This window comes from Callorhinchus milii, unplaced genomic scaffold (assembly GCF_018977255.1).
Source record: "Callorhinchus milii isolate IMCB2004 unplaced genomic scaffold, IMCB_Cmil_1.0 Scaffold28, whole genome shotgun sequence".
Taxonomy (NCBI): Eukaryota; Metazoa; Chordata; class Chondrichthyes; order Chimaeriformes; family Callorhinchidae; genus Callorhinchus; species Callorhinchus milii.
This window is the reverse complement of record NW_024704769.1, coordinates 3,741,555-3,760,391: the sequence shown is the minus strand read 5'-3', so window position 1 is coordinate 3,760,391 and position 18,837 is coordinate 3,741,555. Positions and strand designations below refer to the sequence as shown.

General features: G+C 52.9%; 1 protein-coding gene across 1 annotated transcript; it reads right to left on the bottom strand.

Moving 5' to 3' along the window:
- Positions 1-25: 25 nt before the first annotated feature.
- pdlim2 (PDZ and LIM domain 2 (mystique)) lies at positions 26-17,264 on the bottom strand. The gene is made up of 10 exons (XM_007907394.2): positions 17,157-17,264; positions 12,409-12,554; positions 5,766-5,917; positions 3,838-3,895; positions 3,365-3,531; positions 3,069-3,147; positions 2,177-2,325; positions 1,886-2,031; positions 657-750; positions 26-253 (listed from the first exon to the last, which is right to left on the bottom strand). The coding sequence occupies exons 2-10, from the start codon at positions 12,499-12,501 to the stop codon at positions 85-87; spliced, it is 1,107 nt and encodes a 368-aa protein (XP_007905585.1). The 5' UTR covers positions 12,502-12,554; positions 17,157-17,264; the 3' UTR covers positions 26-84.
- Between the last annotated feature and the right edge of the window lie 1,573 nt (positions 17,265-18,837).

Sequence of the window (18,837 nt, the reverse complement as noted above, 5' to 3'; positions counted from 1 at the left end):
GGTTGTGGGGGGGGGGGGTGAAAGAGGGTGGCTTTGGGGGGTGTGGGAAGAGCGAGGGTTGGGTTTTTTTTGGGGAAGAGGACGTTACGAGATTGCCGCTGATCTTCGGCTTCTCTCCTGGGCGTGTTTCTCACAGAACAGCTCGTCTCCAACCCAGAAATGGCCTCTCATCTTGAGGTTCAGCCCACAGTCCTGGCAAACATAACAGCCGGGGTGTCGGTACCGTCCCTCAGTGATCCTCACCGCCTCCGTCCTGCGAGAGCACCCCCAGCACACAGGGTTAACGGGCTGTCACGCATGTTCACATATGGTCACCCTCCCCGCTTCACCCACCCACCGACGTACATATACACACACACACTCTCCCCTGCTCCACGCAGAGCTCACTCACTCCAACACGCAATGACATCACGCGTCCCTCCGCGTACACTATCCACGCTCTATCTCAAACACACTCACATGTGCAGGCACGCACACGCACACACACACACACACAGACGGACACACACGCGCACAGACACACCCAAGCACACAGACACTCACACGTACAGACACGGACATACACACACTCACACGTACACACACACAGACAGACAGACAAACACACACACTCCCCCAGCTGTTCACGGACTCCAGACACTAATGCCGTCACTTACACGATGGCTGTGTCGCACTGCTCACACACACGGTATCTGGGAACACCGGGCACTGGCGGGGGCGAGAAACAGCCGGGAAACTCGGCGGCAGCCGCTGGGAAAGGAAATCAATCAAAAATCAATAATTAATCAGTAATCCTTACATTTGATGGAACAACAAATTCACACGTCGGGAAGGACGTCCCAAGGCGCTGGTCAGTCAGGGATTTGGACCCGAGCTGGGGGTTGCAATCGGGAGGGGGTGGGGGGGTGGGGGCGGGGAGGGTGGGGGTAGGAGGGTGCCCGAAGGTGTGGTCAAAGAGGAGGGTCTTGAGGAGGGGGAAAGGTCCAGAGCTTCGGGGTGTTGTAGCTGAAAGCATAGCCGCCAATGGTGGGGCGGAGGGTCTGGGGGACAACGAGAGCCAAATTCATTCCCTTTGCCCCTGAGCTCTAAATAGCTATAAACTCACATCCCATTCCTGCCCTTTCCCACACACACACCATCACACACACACCGTCACACTCACACAGTCACACACACACAGTCACACACAGTCACACTCACACAGTCACACACACAGTCACACTCACACACACACAACAGTCACACACACCCACACACAGTCACACACACAGTCACACACACACACAGTTACACACACAGTCACACACACTCTCACACGCGCACTCTCACACTCGCGTTCGCTCACACAGTCACACACACTGTCTCACACACACAGACGGACAGGTGGAGCTGCAGTACTCATGAGTCCCCAGCAGAGGGAGGAGCAGACCCACGAACACACGGTGTTATCATTGCTCCGTCCTCTCTCAGCTCCGTCCATTCCCCCCAACGCATCAAGTTCAAGATCCTCGGCCTCACCTTTATATTAAATCCTCTCTCCCCTCAGCTCAACGGCTCCAGCCCGTTCATGTCCCCCAGTGTCGGGATTGTGAGTGAGTGAGTGAGTGAGTGAGCGAGTGTGTGAGCGAGTGAGCGTGTGAGTGAGCGTGTGAGTGAGCATGTGAGCGAGCGAGTGAGCGAGTGTGTGAACGTGTGAGTGAGTGAGTTAACGTGTGAGTGTGTGAGTGAGCGTGTGAGTGAGCGTATGAGCGAGCGTGTGAGCGAGCGAGTGAGCGCGTGAGTGAGCGTGTGAGTGTGTGAGTTAATGTGTGAGTGAGTGTGTGAGTGAGCGGGTGAGTGAGCGGGTGAGTGAGCGGGTGAGTGTGTATACATATGTGTGTCTCACCTCTCTCATCTCTCTCCAGAGCTTTCTGCAGAGCTCGGAAGCGATTAGATTGTCTCGGGTTCGATCTCAGTTCCCTGTTTTCTTGAATCATTTTGTAAACTTCCGACTCCTTATCCACCCGCCTCAGGGACTGAGAGTCAGAGAGTCTGTGACAAGGCGGCAACGACATAATAATATAATAATCATAATAATGAGGATTGCATTTGATATAGAGCCTTATCAGGTGCAGTCTCACACACACAGAGACACACATGGGCACAGAAACACAGGCACAGAGACACACTCACTTACCTCCTGGCAGTGCTGAGGGAGGAGGCAGACAGGTTGCTCCCGGGGGAGGAAGGTGGGGAGCCGGGGCTATAGGTTTCCGAGCGGCAGGTTCTTCCTCCAGCGACTGAGCTGTACACAGGAGACTGACTGCGGCACGAGGGAGGGTCTGGCTGTGACAGAGAGAGAGAGAGAGAGAGAGTGTGAGAGTATGAGAGAGAGAATGTGTGAGAGAGTGTGAGAGAGAGAGTCAGAGAGTGTGTGTGGGACAGAGAAGAGAGTAGTGAACGAGAGAGAGGGAGTGACAGAGTGAGAAAGTGAGCGAGGGGCAGTGACAGACAGAGAGTGAGCGAGGGACAGAGAGAGAGAGAGAGGAGAGAGAATAAGCGAGACTGAGAGAGTGAGTGTGGGGCAGCGAGAGAGTGAGTGTGGGGCAGCGAGAGAGTGAGTGTGGGGCAGAGAGAGAGTGAGTGTGGGGCAGAGAGAGAGTGAGTGTGGGGCAGAGAGAGAGTGAGTGTGGGGCAGAGAGAGAGTGAGTGTGGGGCAGAGAGAGAGTGAGTGTGGGGCAGAGAGAGAGTGAGTGTGGGGCAGAGAGAGAGTGAGTGTGGGGCAGAGAGAGAGTGAGTGTGGGGCAGAGAGAGTGAGTGTGGGGCAGAGAGAGAGTGAGTGTGAGGCAGAGAGAGAGTGAGTGTGGGGCAGAGAGAGAGTGAGTGTGGGGCAGAGAGAGAGTGAGTGTGGGGCAGAGAGAGAGTGAGTGTGGGGCAGAGAGAGAGTGAGTGTGGGGCAGAGAGAGAGTGAGTGTGGGGCAGAGAGAGAGTGAGTGTGGGGCAGAGAGAGAGTGAGTGTGGGACAGTGACAGAGAGAGAGAGAGAGTGAACACAGTTAACACCAGCCCGGGATGACCCCCCCTCCTCACCATCACTTTTACCCCCTGGTGTTGCACGTACAGCTGCTCATCGCTCATCACCCTCTGCCCCCAGGAGGGGGCGCTGTACCTGAAATACAACAACAACAACAACAACACTAAACACCAACACACGACATTTACACGGCCCCTCTCACGTGGGTGGGGGAAGGACGGACGTCCCCAGGCGCTGGACGGTCAGGGATTTGGACCCGAGCTGGGGGTTGGGATCGGGGTGGGGAGGGGGGAGGTTGGAGGGCGGGGGGGTGGAGGGCGGGGGGGGGGCGGGGGGAGAGGGAGAGACTTACATGGTACTGTAGCCTGGAGACACACTGCGGAGCTGAGCCACAGGGGACGCCGGGCTGCTGGGACGAGGGCTGAGGGAGCCGGTGCTGCTGCTCGTCCCCAGCGAATACGTGGAGGAGGAAATGTCCATCAGGTTCTGGTTCTCGTCTCTCCTGCTGAGCACCGTGCTCTGCAAGGCAACAAGCGGCACCAGCCCACCATCACCTAAACTGTGCCCTTCAGGCCCTGGGACCTACCTACCCACCCACCTCCCTCCCTCAATCCCTCAATCCCTCCCGCGCTCCCTCCCTCCCTCAATCCCTCCCGCGCCTCCCTCCCTCCCTTTCCCAACCGGTTCCTGCTCTCTCCCCAACCCAGTCCCCGCTGCCTCCACTCGACTGACTCCGCCCGGCCTTCCAATTCAACCATCGCCCCCCCCCCCCCCGGAGCCGGGCGAGGGTGGGGGGGGGTGATGGGGTCACGAGGTGAGACTGACCTGGAACCTCTCAGCTGATGGGCTTCCGTTCATCCATCTTGGGGAACCTGGTTCAGGCCTGGGGGTGGGGGGGGGTGGGGGGGGGAGAGAGAGAGAAGCAGAAGGTGATACAGATGGACATCGACCACCGATATCTTCTTCCCCTTGACCCGCGCCATAGCCCGCGGGGCGATGCCAGGCAGGTGCCGCCTGTGTGGTTCTCTGTACCTGCAGCTCAGTGGTTAGAGCAACTCGCCCGGCGAGCGGGAGGACCCGGGTTCGATTCCCGGGCAGGTTTGGGGCCAATCCTTTAGGCAAGTTTCCTTCCTCCCGCGCCCCCACCCTCCCCCACCACCCCACACGCGCACACGCGCGCCTCTGTTTACCAGCAGTAAGTAGGAACCTGGTTGTTAAGTCGATTAGGCAGATCGCTTTCTGGGATACGTTAAAGCTCCTGCCCCCGTCTGCCTGCTCAGGAGGACAATTCCCCCCAAATAAAATTGCTCGCTCAATCCTCGGCCGTTGGTGGGACATCGCTGGGCGCAAAGGCGGCTGCCGCGTTTCGCCCACAAAATATACGGGCACTACACTGCGCAGTGTATCCCGTGAAGCGCTTTCGGGACGCGATAAGGCGCTGCGTCAAAGAACAAGGATCACTGTTGGAAGTGATCAGTGGAGCCGGGCATTCGGTGAGAGGGTGAGGCAGACACAGTGCAGATTGTGTTTGTGTGTCAATGCTATAGTTATTCTGTCCCGATCCCCAGACACGTGATCACATCGCACAGCTCCACCGTCACTGACAGACACCGACCTCCCTTCTCAAAGTGCTTCACACAAGGAGGCACAAGTGTAGTGACCGCGTATTTTTGTGGGCGAACCCGGCTGTTAGAGGTCGATTGGCTGATCCGCTTTTCCGGGGATAATAATCACTCCAATAAATAAATAGATTAATAATTTGGTTGCTTCGATCCACAACTATTTGTGGGACAAAAACACAGTTACTACACTTTTCAGTCTATTCTGCGAAGCGCTCTGAGACAACTCAACCATGTGATAAGGCGCTGTATCAGATGCAAGGATTATTATTACTATTATTATTATCGTTGGGACCTCGAACCTCACAGACACAAGGGCTGGTTATCGAGCCCAGCTCAGCACTGTGTTTATTTGCCGACTCGGCTGTTTCGAGCGGTTACAATAGCTCTGGTCACAACTGCTCCCGGGTCACGAGTGCTTCTCCTTTCATACCAGCGAGGGAACCGCTTAAACAACGCACAAAAGCAGCCGGACTCGGGGAACAGACGAGAAAAAGGGAGAGGCATTCGGGGGGGGGTGGTGGTGGCGGGGGGGGGGGGGAGAGCAAGTTAACAGGAGCTCCCGCTCAGCTCCCGTCTGTTAACCCCGCAGCCAAAGCCCTCGCTAACGGGGAGGGGGGTCCTCGCTGGACAAGCAGCGGGAAAGCTCGGCCGGACCGCGATATCAATGGCTGAGCTGTGTCCGGGTTTAGCCGGTTAGACTCCAGCAGTTTCCCCCCCTAACGTACACTCTGGGCTCCCCACCCCCCCCCCGCCCCCCCAAAGCCTTGGCTCTCGCCAGCCAACCTGCGCCTAATACTCTCCGGAATTGAGTAAGCGGGGGGGGGGTGTCCCTCCAGCAGAGAGAGAGAGAGAGAGAGAGGGCGCGTTACATTCCAGCAATCTATCTCAGGGATTCCCATGTGTTGGTGGGAGGTCTGGAGTTCTCAGTTGGGTTTGGAGAGTCTTAAGCAACGGTGATGGGTCTCCAAGTGTGTCAGACGCCCGGCTAACTCACCCCCCCACCCCCCACACAAAAAATAACAAGACACGAGCATCTCCAAGTGGGGGGAAAGCGATGGGATAACCACCCTTCCCTCGTCTCCCCCCTTCCTCCCCCTCCCCACCCCCAGACCCTCTCCCCACCCCACCCACCTGTCCACAGCGAGCAGCAGACTCCCCCGACACTGCCTGATCTTGCTCTGCGCCTCCATGTTGATCATCTCGCTGGTTCTCTCCCCGTTGATGGCTACGATGATGTCGCCATTTTGGAGCCCGGCCAGATCGGCCCTCCCATCAGTGACCACCTGCGATAGAGACGGTCATCAGAGCAGGCGGTGAGCGGGGGAGGGAGAGGGAGGGGAAGGGAAGGGAGTGGGGAGGGAGTGGGGGGTGTAACACTTAACAATTAATAATAATGAGAATAATCCTCACATTCGAGATGGTGCCTCATCACGTCTTCGAGACGTCCCAAAGATGGAGTGATACCAATTTTTATTTATTAAAAAAAAAGGCTGGTCCTAACTGGACGAGCGGTGGGAAAGTTTGCCAGATAGCGATGTCAAGCTGCGGGGGTTTAGCTGGTTAGACTCCAGCAGTTACCCCCAACGCACACTCTGGGCTNCCCCCCACCGCCCCAACCCATTGCGCAGAGCAGCGTCCCACAAACAGTCATAGATCGGGGGGAAGGGATTATCACCCCCTGAAAGGCAATCCGCCAATCGACTGACAACCGGGTTCCTCCTCACTGCTGGTAAACAGAGGTGTGCGCGTGTGTGTGTGTGTGTGGAGTAAGGAAACCTGCTTAAACCTGCCTGGGGATCGAACCCGGGTCCTCTCGCCTGTGAGGCGAGGCCGCTAACCACTGAGCTGTCAGAGCTCCACGTGTAGGTGGGCGGCACGGAAACCTCAGTTGGGTTTGGAGACTCTTAAGCATGGTGACGGGTTTCTGCGTGTGTCAGACACCCGGCTGACCAAAAAGATAGATCGAGTCAGATGAGAACACAGACAGAGAGAGAGGGGGAGAGATGCATCTACCTGCGATGCTACAAATGCCTCCCATTTGCTCCTGAAACATGTCAGGCCCTCGGGGGGATCAGAGAAGCGAATGGGCAGCAGAAATGTCATACAGAGAATAATTGACAAAGGTAAATGTGCCTCCGCCCTGCATTCAGCAGCAAATTGAGAGGGTGGGGGACCTCTCCTGGCATCCAAGACAGAGTGACGCATCGACAGAGAGAGAGAGAGAGAGAGAGAGAGAATGCGAGAATGTGCATGAGAGAGAGAGTCTCAGAGGTTATGAATGTGTGTGAGAGAGAGAAAGGGTACGTGTGTGTGAGAGAGAGGGAGAGAGAGAATGTGAGAGAGAGCGAGAGAGAGGGAGGGACATTATGAGTAAGTGTATGAGTGTACGCGAGAGCGCGAATAAGACAGAAAAACACAATCAGCGAGAGCGACGGAGAGAGGAGGATGAGTGGGAGAGCGAATGAGCGAGAGAGAGAGAGAGAAAATGAGAAAGGGTGCGAGCGCACACGAGGAGAAAGAATACGCGAGAGAGAGAGAGAGAGAGAGAGAAAATGAGTGTGACAGCGAGAGAATGAGAGAGAGAGAGAAAAAAAAGAGAAGTTGAGCAATTCTCTCTCCCAAACCCGAGTTTGAGTGTAACATGTGCTCAGCACCTGGGGGTTGGGCTGAATGCTCGCTCGCTCGCTCGCTCTCGGGCTTCACTCAGTTGCCCGCTCACTCATGTCAGACGAGATTTACGGCACGAATTGCTGGCAACTGTTCTCGTGTGAAGAGAAGTGAACAAGCAGCAGTGGCCGGGCCTGTTTCCCGGCAATTAAAACACTAAGGAGGAGAGCCAGGCACCAGGCAGACAGCGCAGCGCAGCGCAGCGCAGCGCAGCGCAGCCGGGCCAGGCACTGACCGACGACAACAACAACACACAGCATTTTTGCACGGCGCCTCTCACGTCGGTAAAGACGTTCCCCAAAAGGCGCTAGACAGTCAGTCAGGGACTTGGACTCGAGCTGGGGGTTGGGATCAGGAGGGGGTGGAGGGCGGGGCGGGATGGGCGGGGGGGTTAGGAGGGTGCCCGAAGGCCCGGTCGAAGAGGAGGGTCTTGAGACGGACCTTGAAGGAGGCGAGGGAGGGGGCGAGGTGCGGGATGGAGTTCCAAAGAGTGGCTGAAGGCGCCAATGGTGGGGCAGGCCGGGCGGGGGACAGGCAGTGATACCAATGGCCAAGTTGTGTCTGGTTAGACTCCAGCAGTTACCCCCAACGCACACTCTGGGCTCCCCCCACCCCCCAAAAGCCTTGACTAACAGGATTTGAGTGGGAGGATTCCCTGCCCCCCAGTGGGAGCAACATTGCTATAAACAGCGTTTACCACAAGGTCACTTGGATGGTTATCTGTGGATTGCTTTTTTTGCATTTGGTCGTTTCTTTTTTTCTTGTGTCCAGTCGGGTGTCTGACCCTCACGGGAACCCGTCACCGTTGCTTAACAGTCTCCAAACCCAACTGAGAATTCCAGGCCTCCCACCGACACATGGGCATCCCAGAGATAGCTGGTTGGAATGGAATACTCTCTCTCTCTCTCTCTCCCTCTCTCCCTGATCTCCCTGTTCTCTGATCAGTTATTTGGGACGTCCGCCCGACACGAAAGGCGCTCCATAAATGTAATTTTGCTGTTGTTGTTATATTTCCTGGTCCTAACCCCGAATAATAATCGAAACAGTAATAATCCTATATCGCATTCGATATAGCGTTTACCACCTCGTCGAGACGTCTCAAAGCGCTTCACAGGATACACTGTAAAGCGCAGTGACTGTGTGTTCTGTGGGCGAAACACGGCAGCCAATTGCGCACAGCAGCTTCCCCCGCAAACAGTCATGGAGTGAGTGCCCGATTTTACTTGGTTGGGATTGTTGGCCAGGATACCGGGAGAGAGAGAGAGAGAGAGAGAGAGAGAGAGAGGACTACCACTGAGCCAAGTCGATGAGGAAGGAAGAAACTAACAGCACAAACACTCAGTTAACATCCAACCAGCCTGGCGTTCTTCCCACTCAACTCCGACAGCCAAAGCCCTAATGGGGGGACTGTGGTCCGAGCTGGACGAGCTGTGGGAGAGTTTGCCGCACAGGGCTCTCAATGGCAAGCTATCCAGGTTTAGCTGCTTAGACTCCAGCAGTCACCCCCCCAACAGGCACGCACTCTGGGCTCCCCCCCAACAAGCCTTGGCTCTCGCGCCAAATATTCACCGGAATTAGGTAACGAAACTGTGTCCCTCTAGGGGGGGGAGAGAGAGAGAGAGAGAGAGAGAGAGACAGAGAGAGAAAGAGAGGGAGAGTGCATTCCATTCCAGACATGGAAATGTACTTGCGTAGGCGGCAGACATAGGTGGAACTCTCAGTTGGTTTTGGAGACTCTCAAGCACGTGTGTCAGACCGAAGGCCGACCTGAAACCCAAAGCCCATAACATTTAATATCTCCCCATATCCTCGTCTGACTTTCTTAATGTCTGGGGAACAGTCCGAGTCTGCGTTAATCTCACGGTCAGTCCATACCTTACACTGAATGAGCGGACGCTTAACAAGAATCCTCGCGTTTGATTTAAGGCGCCTTATCACGTCACCGAGACGTCTCAAAAGGTTTGCTGGGACGCGTGGATGACTGTGTGTGTTTTGTGGTCGAAACGCGGCAGCCAATTGCACAATTGGTAACGTCCCACAAACAGGAATGAGGTGAGCGATCGATTTGATTTGATTTTATCTGGGGGAGGAAGAGAGAGAGAGAGAGAGAAAGACAGAAATGCCCTTCTCTTTTCCAACATCTATTAACCTCCACCTGAACAGATCAGGGACGGGGAGTGGGGTTTAACGTCTCATCCAAAGCATCTCCGGCAATGCCACACTCCCCCCAGCACCGTATTGGAGCGTCAGCTTAGACTGTGATTCCAAGTCCTGACATGTGGGGCCGCAAACTACTGACTCGAGAGGCGCGAGAGAGAGAGAGAGAGAGAGGGAGAGAGAGAGAGAGAGAGGGAGAGAGCGAGAGAATGTCACCCACTGAGCCAGGCTGTGACACAATAAGAAGAGAGGAGCAAGCCAAGGTTTAGCTTCGAGTGTTCACCGGCTATTTTGGTTCACAGGCTTCTGACTCGGGAGGCGAGAGAGCTGCCAACTGAGCCGGGCTGCCGCGCGAGGATTTTGTCACCAGCGAGTTACCACCGAGAGGATGGGATCTGGCACCAAATCCTCCCCATTAAAATACCTCCCGATCACAGCTGATTGTGTTTTGTTTGCATGTTGGCATCTCTTGGCCATTAAGGACCTTTGGCAGTCAACCACATGTACACACACACACTGCTGAGCCTGTTCTGGGGTTGGGTTGGGAGCTTTGGCAGTGGGAGGAAAACTAAAACAAGGCGCAAATGTGCGGGTTCAACAAGCAACAGGTGGGGGGGGGGGGAGTTGAGGTGGATATAATAATACTGATAATAATCCTTGCGTTTGATACAGCGCCCCATCACGTCTTCGAGACGTCTCGAAGCGCTTCCCGGGACACGCCGTAAAGTGTAGTGACTGTGTGCATTCTGTGGGCGAAACGCGGCAGCCGAGCGCGCACAGCAGCGTCCACCACAAACAGCCGTGGATCTTGTTGGAGGGATTATTAGCCCCGGAAAGCGATCCGCCCATCGACTAACACTCGGGTTCCCACTTACTGCCGGGTACACCTGCTGGGCGCGCGTGTGCGCGTGTGCGGAGTAAGGAAACTGGCCTCAGGTTTCGCCCTGTCCTGTCCTGCCCGGGAATCGAACCCGGGTCCTCTGGCTTGTGAGGCGAGGGCGCTAACCACTAAACTACAGAGCTCCATAAAAAACAGTCACCAGCTAAGACAGGTGTGTACTCTCTCCTCTAAAATAACACCTGATCAGCTCCCAAGCTTCTCCCCTGCACCTCACTACACTACGCCCTTCAGAAAGACAGCAAAACATTTTTTTTGCCAAATTGACTGCAATTTGCAACTCATCAGCTCATCTGTCTCACTGTTGCAGTGACTCACCACTGATTGACAACAGTAACGATGGGGATTAGTGCTTCAAAACCCTAATTCAAAGGCTTAAACACCCTGAGTGTATGGTGTGGAAGCCTGTAGCGTAGTGGTTAGAGCGCTGGCCTCACAGGCGAGAGGACCCGAGTTTGATTCCTGGGTCGAGGCAAAACCCTTGGGCAAGTTTGCTCACTCCACACCACCTCTGTTTACCCAGCGTTAAGTGGTCGATTGGTGGATCGCTTGCCTGGGGTAATAATCCCTTCAGAAAAACAATAATAATTTGGTTGTTCAATCCACGACTGTTTGTGGGCCACTGCTTTGCGCGATTGGCTGCTGCGTTTTGCCCACAAAATACACCATCACTACCCTTTTCGTCTCAAGGGCGTGATATCGAATGCAAGGATTATTATTATGTTATTACAGAAGAGACGGCAAAACTATGTACTTGTGTCTCCCATAAGCAAATAGTTGGGACACACGCACACCCACACCCACACCGAGACAGACACGGATACGCCCGCAAGATTGACTGAGGGTCTAACTCGCTATGTTTCTGTGCATTCACCGCCCAACGGCTATCAGTCACCTGTCTGATCCCAACCCCGCGGATACACACTCAATCCATTCCGAAGCGCTTTGAGACGTCTCAACGATGTGATGAGGCGCTGTGTCAAATGCAAGGGTTATTATTATTATTATTATTGTGCAATGCACTCACTGCCTGAAAGGGGGGGTGGGAGCAGATTCGATAATGGGTTTCAAAAGGGAATTGGATAGGGACTCGAAAAGGAAAAATGTGCGGGGCTGTGGGGTGAAAGCGGGGGAGTGGGACTAGTCGGATAGCACAGGCACGATGGGCCGAATGGCCTCCCTCTGTGCTGTAAGATTCTATGATTACATGTGGTATTATTGCCGGGGGGACCGCCCCAAGTGATCACAACGTGAAAAATAAAGAACTGCAGAAAATCAGGGAACATACGGATCTACAGATCGAATGTGGACGGTGGTGGTGACGTAAAGTGGACGTGGGTCCTTGGTTCACCAGTGCAACCGGGGCGGTTAATAAAACTATTCGGAAACGGCTCCACAAACCAGCTGGTGAACAGAATATCAACACCCCAGCAGAAAAAAAAAGGAGCTATTTTTGGAAGCTCAAATACACTCAGAAAAGTAACACCCATTCACATGTCGCGCGGCAGTGTGACTGGTCTCGCTGACCACCGCTGAAATGACCGCTGTCATTTAAACGGCGATAACGCCGTCGCCAAGAAAATAATAATCCTGGCGCTTGACCCGGCGCCGCATCGCGTCGGCCAGACTTCTCAAAGCGCCGCGCAGGATACACTGCGAAGTGTAGTGACTGTGTGTTTCGCTGTTTGTGTTGGCCTCACGCCCCTCTCTAGTCACAACACCCAACCCCTGGAGAGAGAGAGAGAGTGAGAGAGAGAGACTCCAACCTCTACAGGGAGAGAGAGAGAGAGAGAGAGGCACACCCAACATTTGCAAAGACCACTCACCCCTAGAGAGACCCTCATCCCCTTGGGAGCCAGACCCCCACCCCAGCCAAAACCACTACCCCCTTTGCAATAGCCCCAACCCCATCCTCTCACACTCCCCCCCCCCCCTTACTCTCTCTCTCTCTCCTCTGGTCTCAGATCAACTGAGCTCAGAGACAAGTGAGACAGAGAGAGGGGGAGAGAGGGAGAGGGAGAGGGGAACCTGACTTTACACCTTAAGACTCACCTTAGACACACTGATGGGCTGTAGGAAGTCTCTTCCTCCTGTTATCCTGAATCCCCAAGGACTGGGTCCCTTTAAAGTCAGACTCAGGGACATCTCTGCTGTGTCTGTGTCCCTCTCTCTCTCTGTGGCTCCAGTCCCTGTTCTCACTGAAACACATCAAACCAACATATCATCAACACTGAAACTGCAGCGTCTCTTAAACACGTCCCTCCTCCACCTCTCTCTTTCTCTTTCCTCCCTCAATAAAAACGGGCCCCACCTTCTTAAACACGTCTCACACACTCTCCCCTTCCGCATGTCAACACTGTGAGTGTTGTGTGTGTGTTGTGTGTCTCTCTCTCTGCCCTTTGACAGTGAACATAGCAACACAGACCAAACACTCCACACACACATCAGGGAAAAATGCGATAACGCCGCCTTATGTCACTGCATTTCAATTAAATTTTTCTTAAAAAAATGTAAAAAATCTTATTTTGTGTTGGGTTGCGGGGTGTGGGGGTGTGGGGGGGTGGGGGGGGAATTATTTTAGTTTCTGCCTCCACCCTCGATCTGCTCCCTTCAGTCAAACCGACAGGTAACGATCACGACAGCAATCCCTGCATCCTCGATCTCGCCCGCAATCTCAAAAGCGCTTCGCAGTCCAGGCGCTGCAAAGTGAAGTGACTGCGTGTTTCTGTGGGCGAAACGCGGCAGCCGATTGCACACAGCGACGTTCCACACGTAGTCGTGGTTTGAGTGACCGCATTTTTTTCTTATTGAGGGTTTCTTGCCCTCGGAAAGCGATCCACCGATCCAATAACAGCCGCGTTCCTACTTACTGTCAGGTAAACAGAGGTGCGTGCGTGTGTGTGTGTGGAGCGAGGAAATTTGCCTAAGGTTTCGCCCTGACCCGGGAGTCGAACCCGGGTCCTCTCGCTTGCCAGGCGAGCGCTCGAACCACTGCGCCATTTGGGACGTCAAAAGTGCCTTGACCCGGGGCTGGGAAATAAACCTCTGAATGGCTGTCTGTTTCGCCGGGTCGGCCAGTTACACAGTAAGGACGGTGTGCGTTTCGTGGCAGAGTTCCCGCAGGTTTTCATTCAAGTCTTTAATCTTTCATGAAATCAGTTTTAAAAATTAAAACTGACCAGAGACAGAGAGGCCCATCCAGGGAATTAAGTTTCCCCGTCAGCTCAGGTCGGTGAGGACGTTCTTTATATAATATCTAAGACTTTTATGCGGACTTGTTTGTGGAGTCCCGTGGTGTCGGGGTTAGTGCCCTCGCCTCGCAAGCGAGAGGACAGTTCGATTCCGAACCTCATGGATTCCAAGTCCCGATGTGGGGCTTGAACCCACGTCTTTCCTGACTCAGAGGCGAGAGAGGTACCCCTGAGCCAGGCTGACACATAATAATGAAGGGGGGTGAGGTGGAAAGAGTCCCACTGCCTCGCTCCCTCTCCCGCGCCTTCGGTCACCCTCCTACCCCCCACCCTCCCGACCCCAACCCCCAGCTCGGGCCCGAAACCCCTGACTGTCCAGCGCCTCGGCACTCGTCGGTCCTCCCCGACGAGACAGGCGCCGTGTGAAAATGTCGCGTGTCGTTGTTGATGGTGGAGGGAGGGAGAAAGAAAAGGTTCCGACGTAGATTTGTGCGAATTTCGCGGCAGGTCGAGCGTTGACGTCCCTGAAGCGATGAACGTGACAGAGGAGACGGGTAGGAGAGGCTTCGTCAATCAGGCGTATTGTTGTTAGTGAGGTTTTGGTTGGCCCGGAACAAAGCGAAAACCATAAGGGAAGCCAACCCTTTGCTTCCGCAGACAAAGTCAAAGTATAAAATGTCATTTTAATTAGCGCTCTTGTGTTTTGTGTGTGTGTGTGTTGTGTGTGTGTGAAAGCCCAGAGAATAACAGAACAACAGTCCTGCAGCCTCCTGGTGAGAGAACTCGCCTTGGAAACACGAGTCCCATGAGTCCATAAAACCATAAGACGTAGGAGCAGGAGGAGGCCATTCAGCCCCTCGGGCCTGTGCCCCGCCATTTAATAAGCTCACGGCTGACCTTCTAACCTAATTCCATTTACCCGCCCTATCCGCATATCCCTTAATCCCTCTATTCTTCAGAAATCCGTCGACCTCAGTCTTGAACATGTTGAATGAGCAGACACTCAAGGTCACTCTTGAATAAGAGGACCCGGGTTCGATTCCTGGGTGGGTCAGGACGAAACCTCAGGCAAGTTTCCTTACTCCGCACACTGTTTACCAGCAGTCAGTTGGCTCCGCCACCGTTAAGTGCTCTGAGACGCTATCCTGCGCGGAGAGCGCTATGTGAGTGCAAGTTGCGGTTGTAATCCTGGCTTTTAATACAGCGCCTGATCACGTCGTTGAGACATCTCAAAGCGCTTCACAGAATATGCTGTAAAGTGTAGTGACTGTGTATTTTGTGGGTGAAACACAGCAGCCAATTGTGTACAGCGACGTCCCCACAAACAGTCGTGGATTGAGCGACCAAATCATTCTCATTTATTGATTGATTGTTTTGAAGGGGTTATTATTATTATGTTTCTGAAATAAGCTATTTTGGACGAAACAGTAATAAAAATAATATTTTAAATGATTAAATGATAATGTTTTTAATGTGAGTGTAGTTTTTCGATATCATTTAACATGTGATCCACCTCTATAAGGTCTCTGTCTGCCTTTCTCTCTCTTGAGATCATTCTTTGACAAAATCCAACTAAAGATCACATTTAATTTGGCTAACCTCAAACTAACTTCCTTCTCCATTACGTCTCAACCCACATCCTTTCACCAACGTGTCCAACACTTCATTAATTTTGCCCTAAACGCTTAAAACTATAAGACTCCAACACAGCTTGTTCAATAAAAATAATAATCCTAATAATAATAATCATCCTTGCATTCGAAACAGAGCCTTATAACATCGTCGCGAAGTCTCATAACACTTCACAGGGTATACTGTAAAGCGGATAGACTGTAAAGTTGATTTTGTGGGCGAAAGATGGCAGCCAATTGCGCCCAACAGTGTCCCACAAACAGCCGTGGATTGAGCGACCAAATTATTGTTGTTGTTGTTATTCGGGAGGGATTATTACCCCAGAAAGCGATCTGCCAGTAAGTAGGTTAGAACCCGGTTGTTAGTCAAATGGCGGATCGCTTTACCGGGTGTAATAATCCCTTAAAAAATCGATAAATAAATAATTTGGACACTCAATCCACGACTGTTTGTAGGACACTGCTGTGCACAATTGGCCTCTGCCCTTCACCCACAAACTGTGAAGCGCTTTAGGACGTCTCAAGGACATGATAAGGCTCTATAACAAACGCAAGACTTAGCGTTATTATTATCACCGGTTTATTATTTTGCTGAGAGAGAGGGGGGGGGGGGGGGGGGGAGTTTGTCTCTCATCAATGCCATTTCTGCTGGCGTGTGGGTTGAAGGGGGAGAAGAAAAGAAAGTCGCGCTTCCAGCGGAAGAGATTTTAAAAATAGCGGTTGGCAATCTGCTAACAAGGGAACTACAGAGTCAATGTGCAGCCAGTATTGAATGTGCGTGGCATTCTCTCTCCCTCTTTCTCTCAGTAAGTCGAGGGGACGGGGCAGGGAGGGGGGAGGGCAAGAAGACACATCAGTGGAGGATAAATCTTGCCATTGAGCGAGCTGACTTGCTGCTCGTGTGCGTTTCCTGTGCACAGACCCCAAGCCACACGATCGCGAGGCTGGTACGACTCTGATTAATAATAAAATAACCAGTTTTGTTCAACGTGCAAAGTGTTTCGGGGCGGGAGGACATCTGGGAGGGCTATTGCTGCGAGGTGCAGTGACTGTGTGTTGCGTCAGGTCAATCCACAGTCGCGGGAGGGGGTTGGCTGGCAAGTTCCCCCTCCCCTCCCCTCCCCACGGGCATGAAGCAAAGCACTTTCTGGAAAGCTTTGGGTTTTGTACTCTCACATTTGACCTCCGTGCTCCAAAGCGTCTCACTCAACCGATGGGTTGAGAGTTCCTTTCTCTGCCAATTGCAAGTGTCTCTTTGCCCCGAGGGGAAGTTCACAAACACCAGTTACTACACGCGCAGCCACTGAAACATCAAGATGTCTCCTCAGTTGATAAGGCAAATGCACTGTTGGCAGTAGATCGGACAGAACACGTGGCAGAAGACAAGGAGCTTTACTCTGTATCTAACACTGCTGATAATAATAATCTTTGCAGTTGATACCAGCGCCATATCATGTCAAGAATACACTGTAAAGTGAATTGACTGTGTATTTTGTGGGCCAAACACGGCAGGCAATTGCGCACAGCAGCGTCCCCACAAACAGCCGTGGATTAAGTGATCAAATTATTATTATTTACTTATCTGTCTACTTTTTGGAGGGATTATTACTCCCGGAAAGCAATCCATCAATCGACTAACAAGAGGGTTCCTACTTAGGTAAACAGAATCGTGTGTGTGCGTGTGGAGTAAGGAAACTTACCAAGGTTTCGCCCCGACCCGCACAGGAATCGAACCTGGGTCCTCTCGCTTGCGAGGCCAGTGCTCTAACCACTGAGCTACAGGACTCTATGATAGGACAGTGTGGAGGGAGCTTTACTCTGTATCTAACCCGTGCTGTGTTTGATCTGGGAGTAATGGATGGGATGATGGAGAGACACTCCCTGCCAGCAAAGCCATCTGTCTCCTGTAACCTTGGCCACTCGTTCTCTCTACATCACCAGTTGCTGATGTATCTCTCAGTCCCTGCCTCAGTCCTACCTCTAGTTCCCTGTCCTTCCTACGGCTGACTGGTGCCCGGTGATTCCAGTTGCGATTGTGCGGGTAAAACGATTAGGAAATCTCTCTCTCTCTGTCTCTCTCTTTCTCGTTCTCTTCCTCATGGGCTTGTGAGATCCGTATCTGAAATAGAAGCAGAACTGAGACTCCTGACAACACACAGTCGGAGTAGATAATAATAATCCTCACATTGGATACAGCGCCTTATCACGTCGTTGAGACGTCTCAAAGCGCTTCGCAGGACACACTGTAAAGTGGAGTGACTGTGTGTTTTGTGGGCGAAACGCGGCAGCCATTTACTCACAGCAGCGTCCTACAAACAGTCGTGGACTGAGTGATCAAATTATTTATTTATATATTTGTTTTTCGAGGGATTATTACCCCCCCGGAGCCAACTATTTTTTTCCGGGGAATTATCAGCCAGGACACCGGGGGAGAAAGAGCAAAAAAAAACCTTTCTCCTTTCTCACAGGAAAGATCCTTAACGTCCACCTGAATGGACACAGACAGCGAGTGAGGTTTAACGTCACTTGTGCGAAAGATGGCATCTCTGACAACGTGAGAGAGAGAGATAGAGCGCTATCCTCTGAGTCAAGCTTTGGTTTGATGGGTGGACTCTGCAGATCACTATATCAACAGATACTCTCAACCACATTCCTACATGAGGTTAAGATGGGTCAAAGCGTAATGAAACACTCTTGTTGTGTACTTTGAGTTTAGGGTGTGCCACTGTAAAGTTATCCCTGGCAAAAGTTCAACCGCATTGCTGCCATTCTGCACTGCTCACTGGCACGATAAACCCAGCTGGAAATCCTCCCATTACACCGTTAAGCCACCCCGGCCCACCCAGCCCAACCCACTCCCGGGGCAGGGGAATATGTCAACCCAAGGAAATTAATGACTTTCTCCATTTGTGGGGCGGTTTCGAGCTGGTGTGACCTTTCTCCTCGTCACTGACATCGCCGAGACTGGAAGGTAGGAACAGGTGGAGGCCATTCAGCCCCTCGAGCCTGTTCCGCCATTCTATCAGACCATGGCTGATCTGTACCTCAACTCCAATTACCCGCCTTTGCCCCGTATCCCCTGAGCTGACAAACACCACCACCTCAGTCTGGAAAATGTGAATGGATCCAACCATAATCCACAGCCTTTTGGGGGAAGGAGAGAGTTCCAGATTCCCACTACTTTTTGTGTGAAAAACTGCCCCCGATTTCACTCCTAAATGGCCTGACTCTAACTTTGAGATGATGCCCCCCCCAATGTTCTGGATTCCCTCCACCCACCAGAGGATATAGTGTCTCTGTAGCTGCCCCATCAAAACCCTTTATTATTTTAAACACCTCGTTCCAAACACAGAACCTGAAGGTCCAACCAGACTCCACTGAAAAATGGTGGAAATCCTAATACTCTCCGGGATTAGGTAAACAAGATGCCTCCCTCCGGGGAGAGAGAGAGCGAGGGAGAGAGAAAGGGAGAGAGAGAGCGCAGGCCATTCAATTCCAACAATCTCTCTCTGGGATTTCCAGGTGTAGGTGGGATGGCTGGAATCCTCACGTTGGGTTCGGAGACGTTTAAGGAACGCTGATGGGTTTCCGCGCGAGTCTGACAAAACCAAAAACAAGAAAATCGCGGCGGATGAAAGGCGTCGTGAACCACATTCATT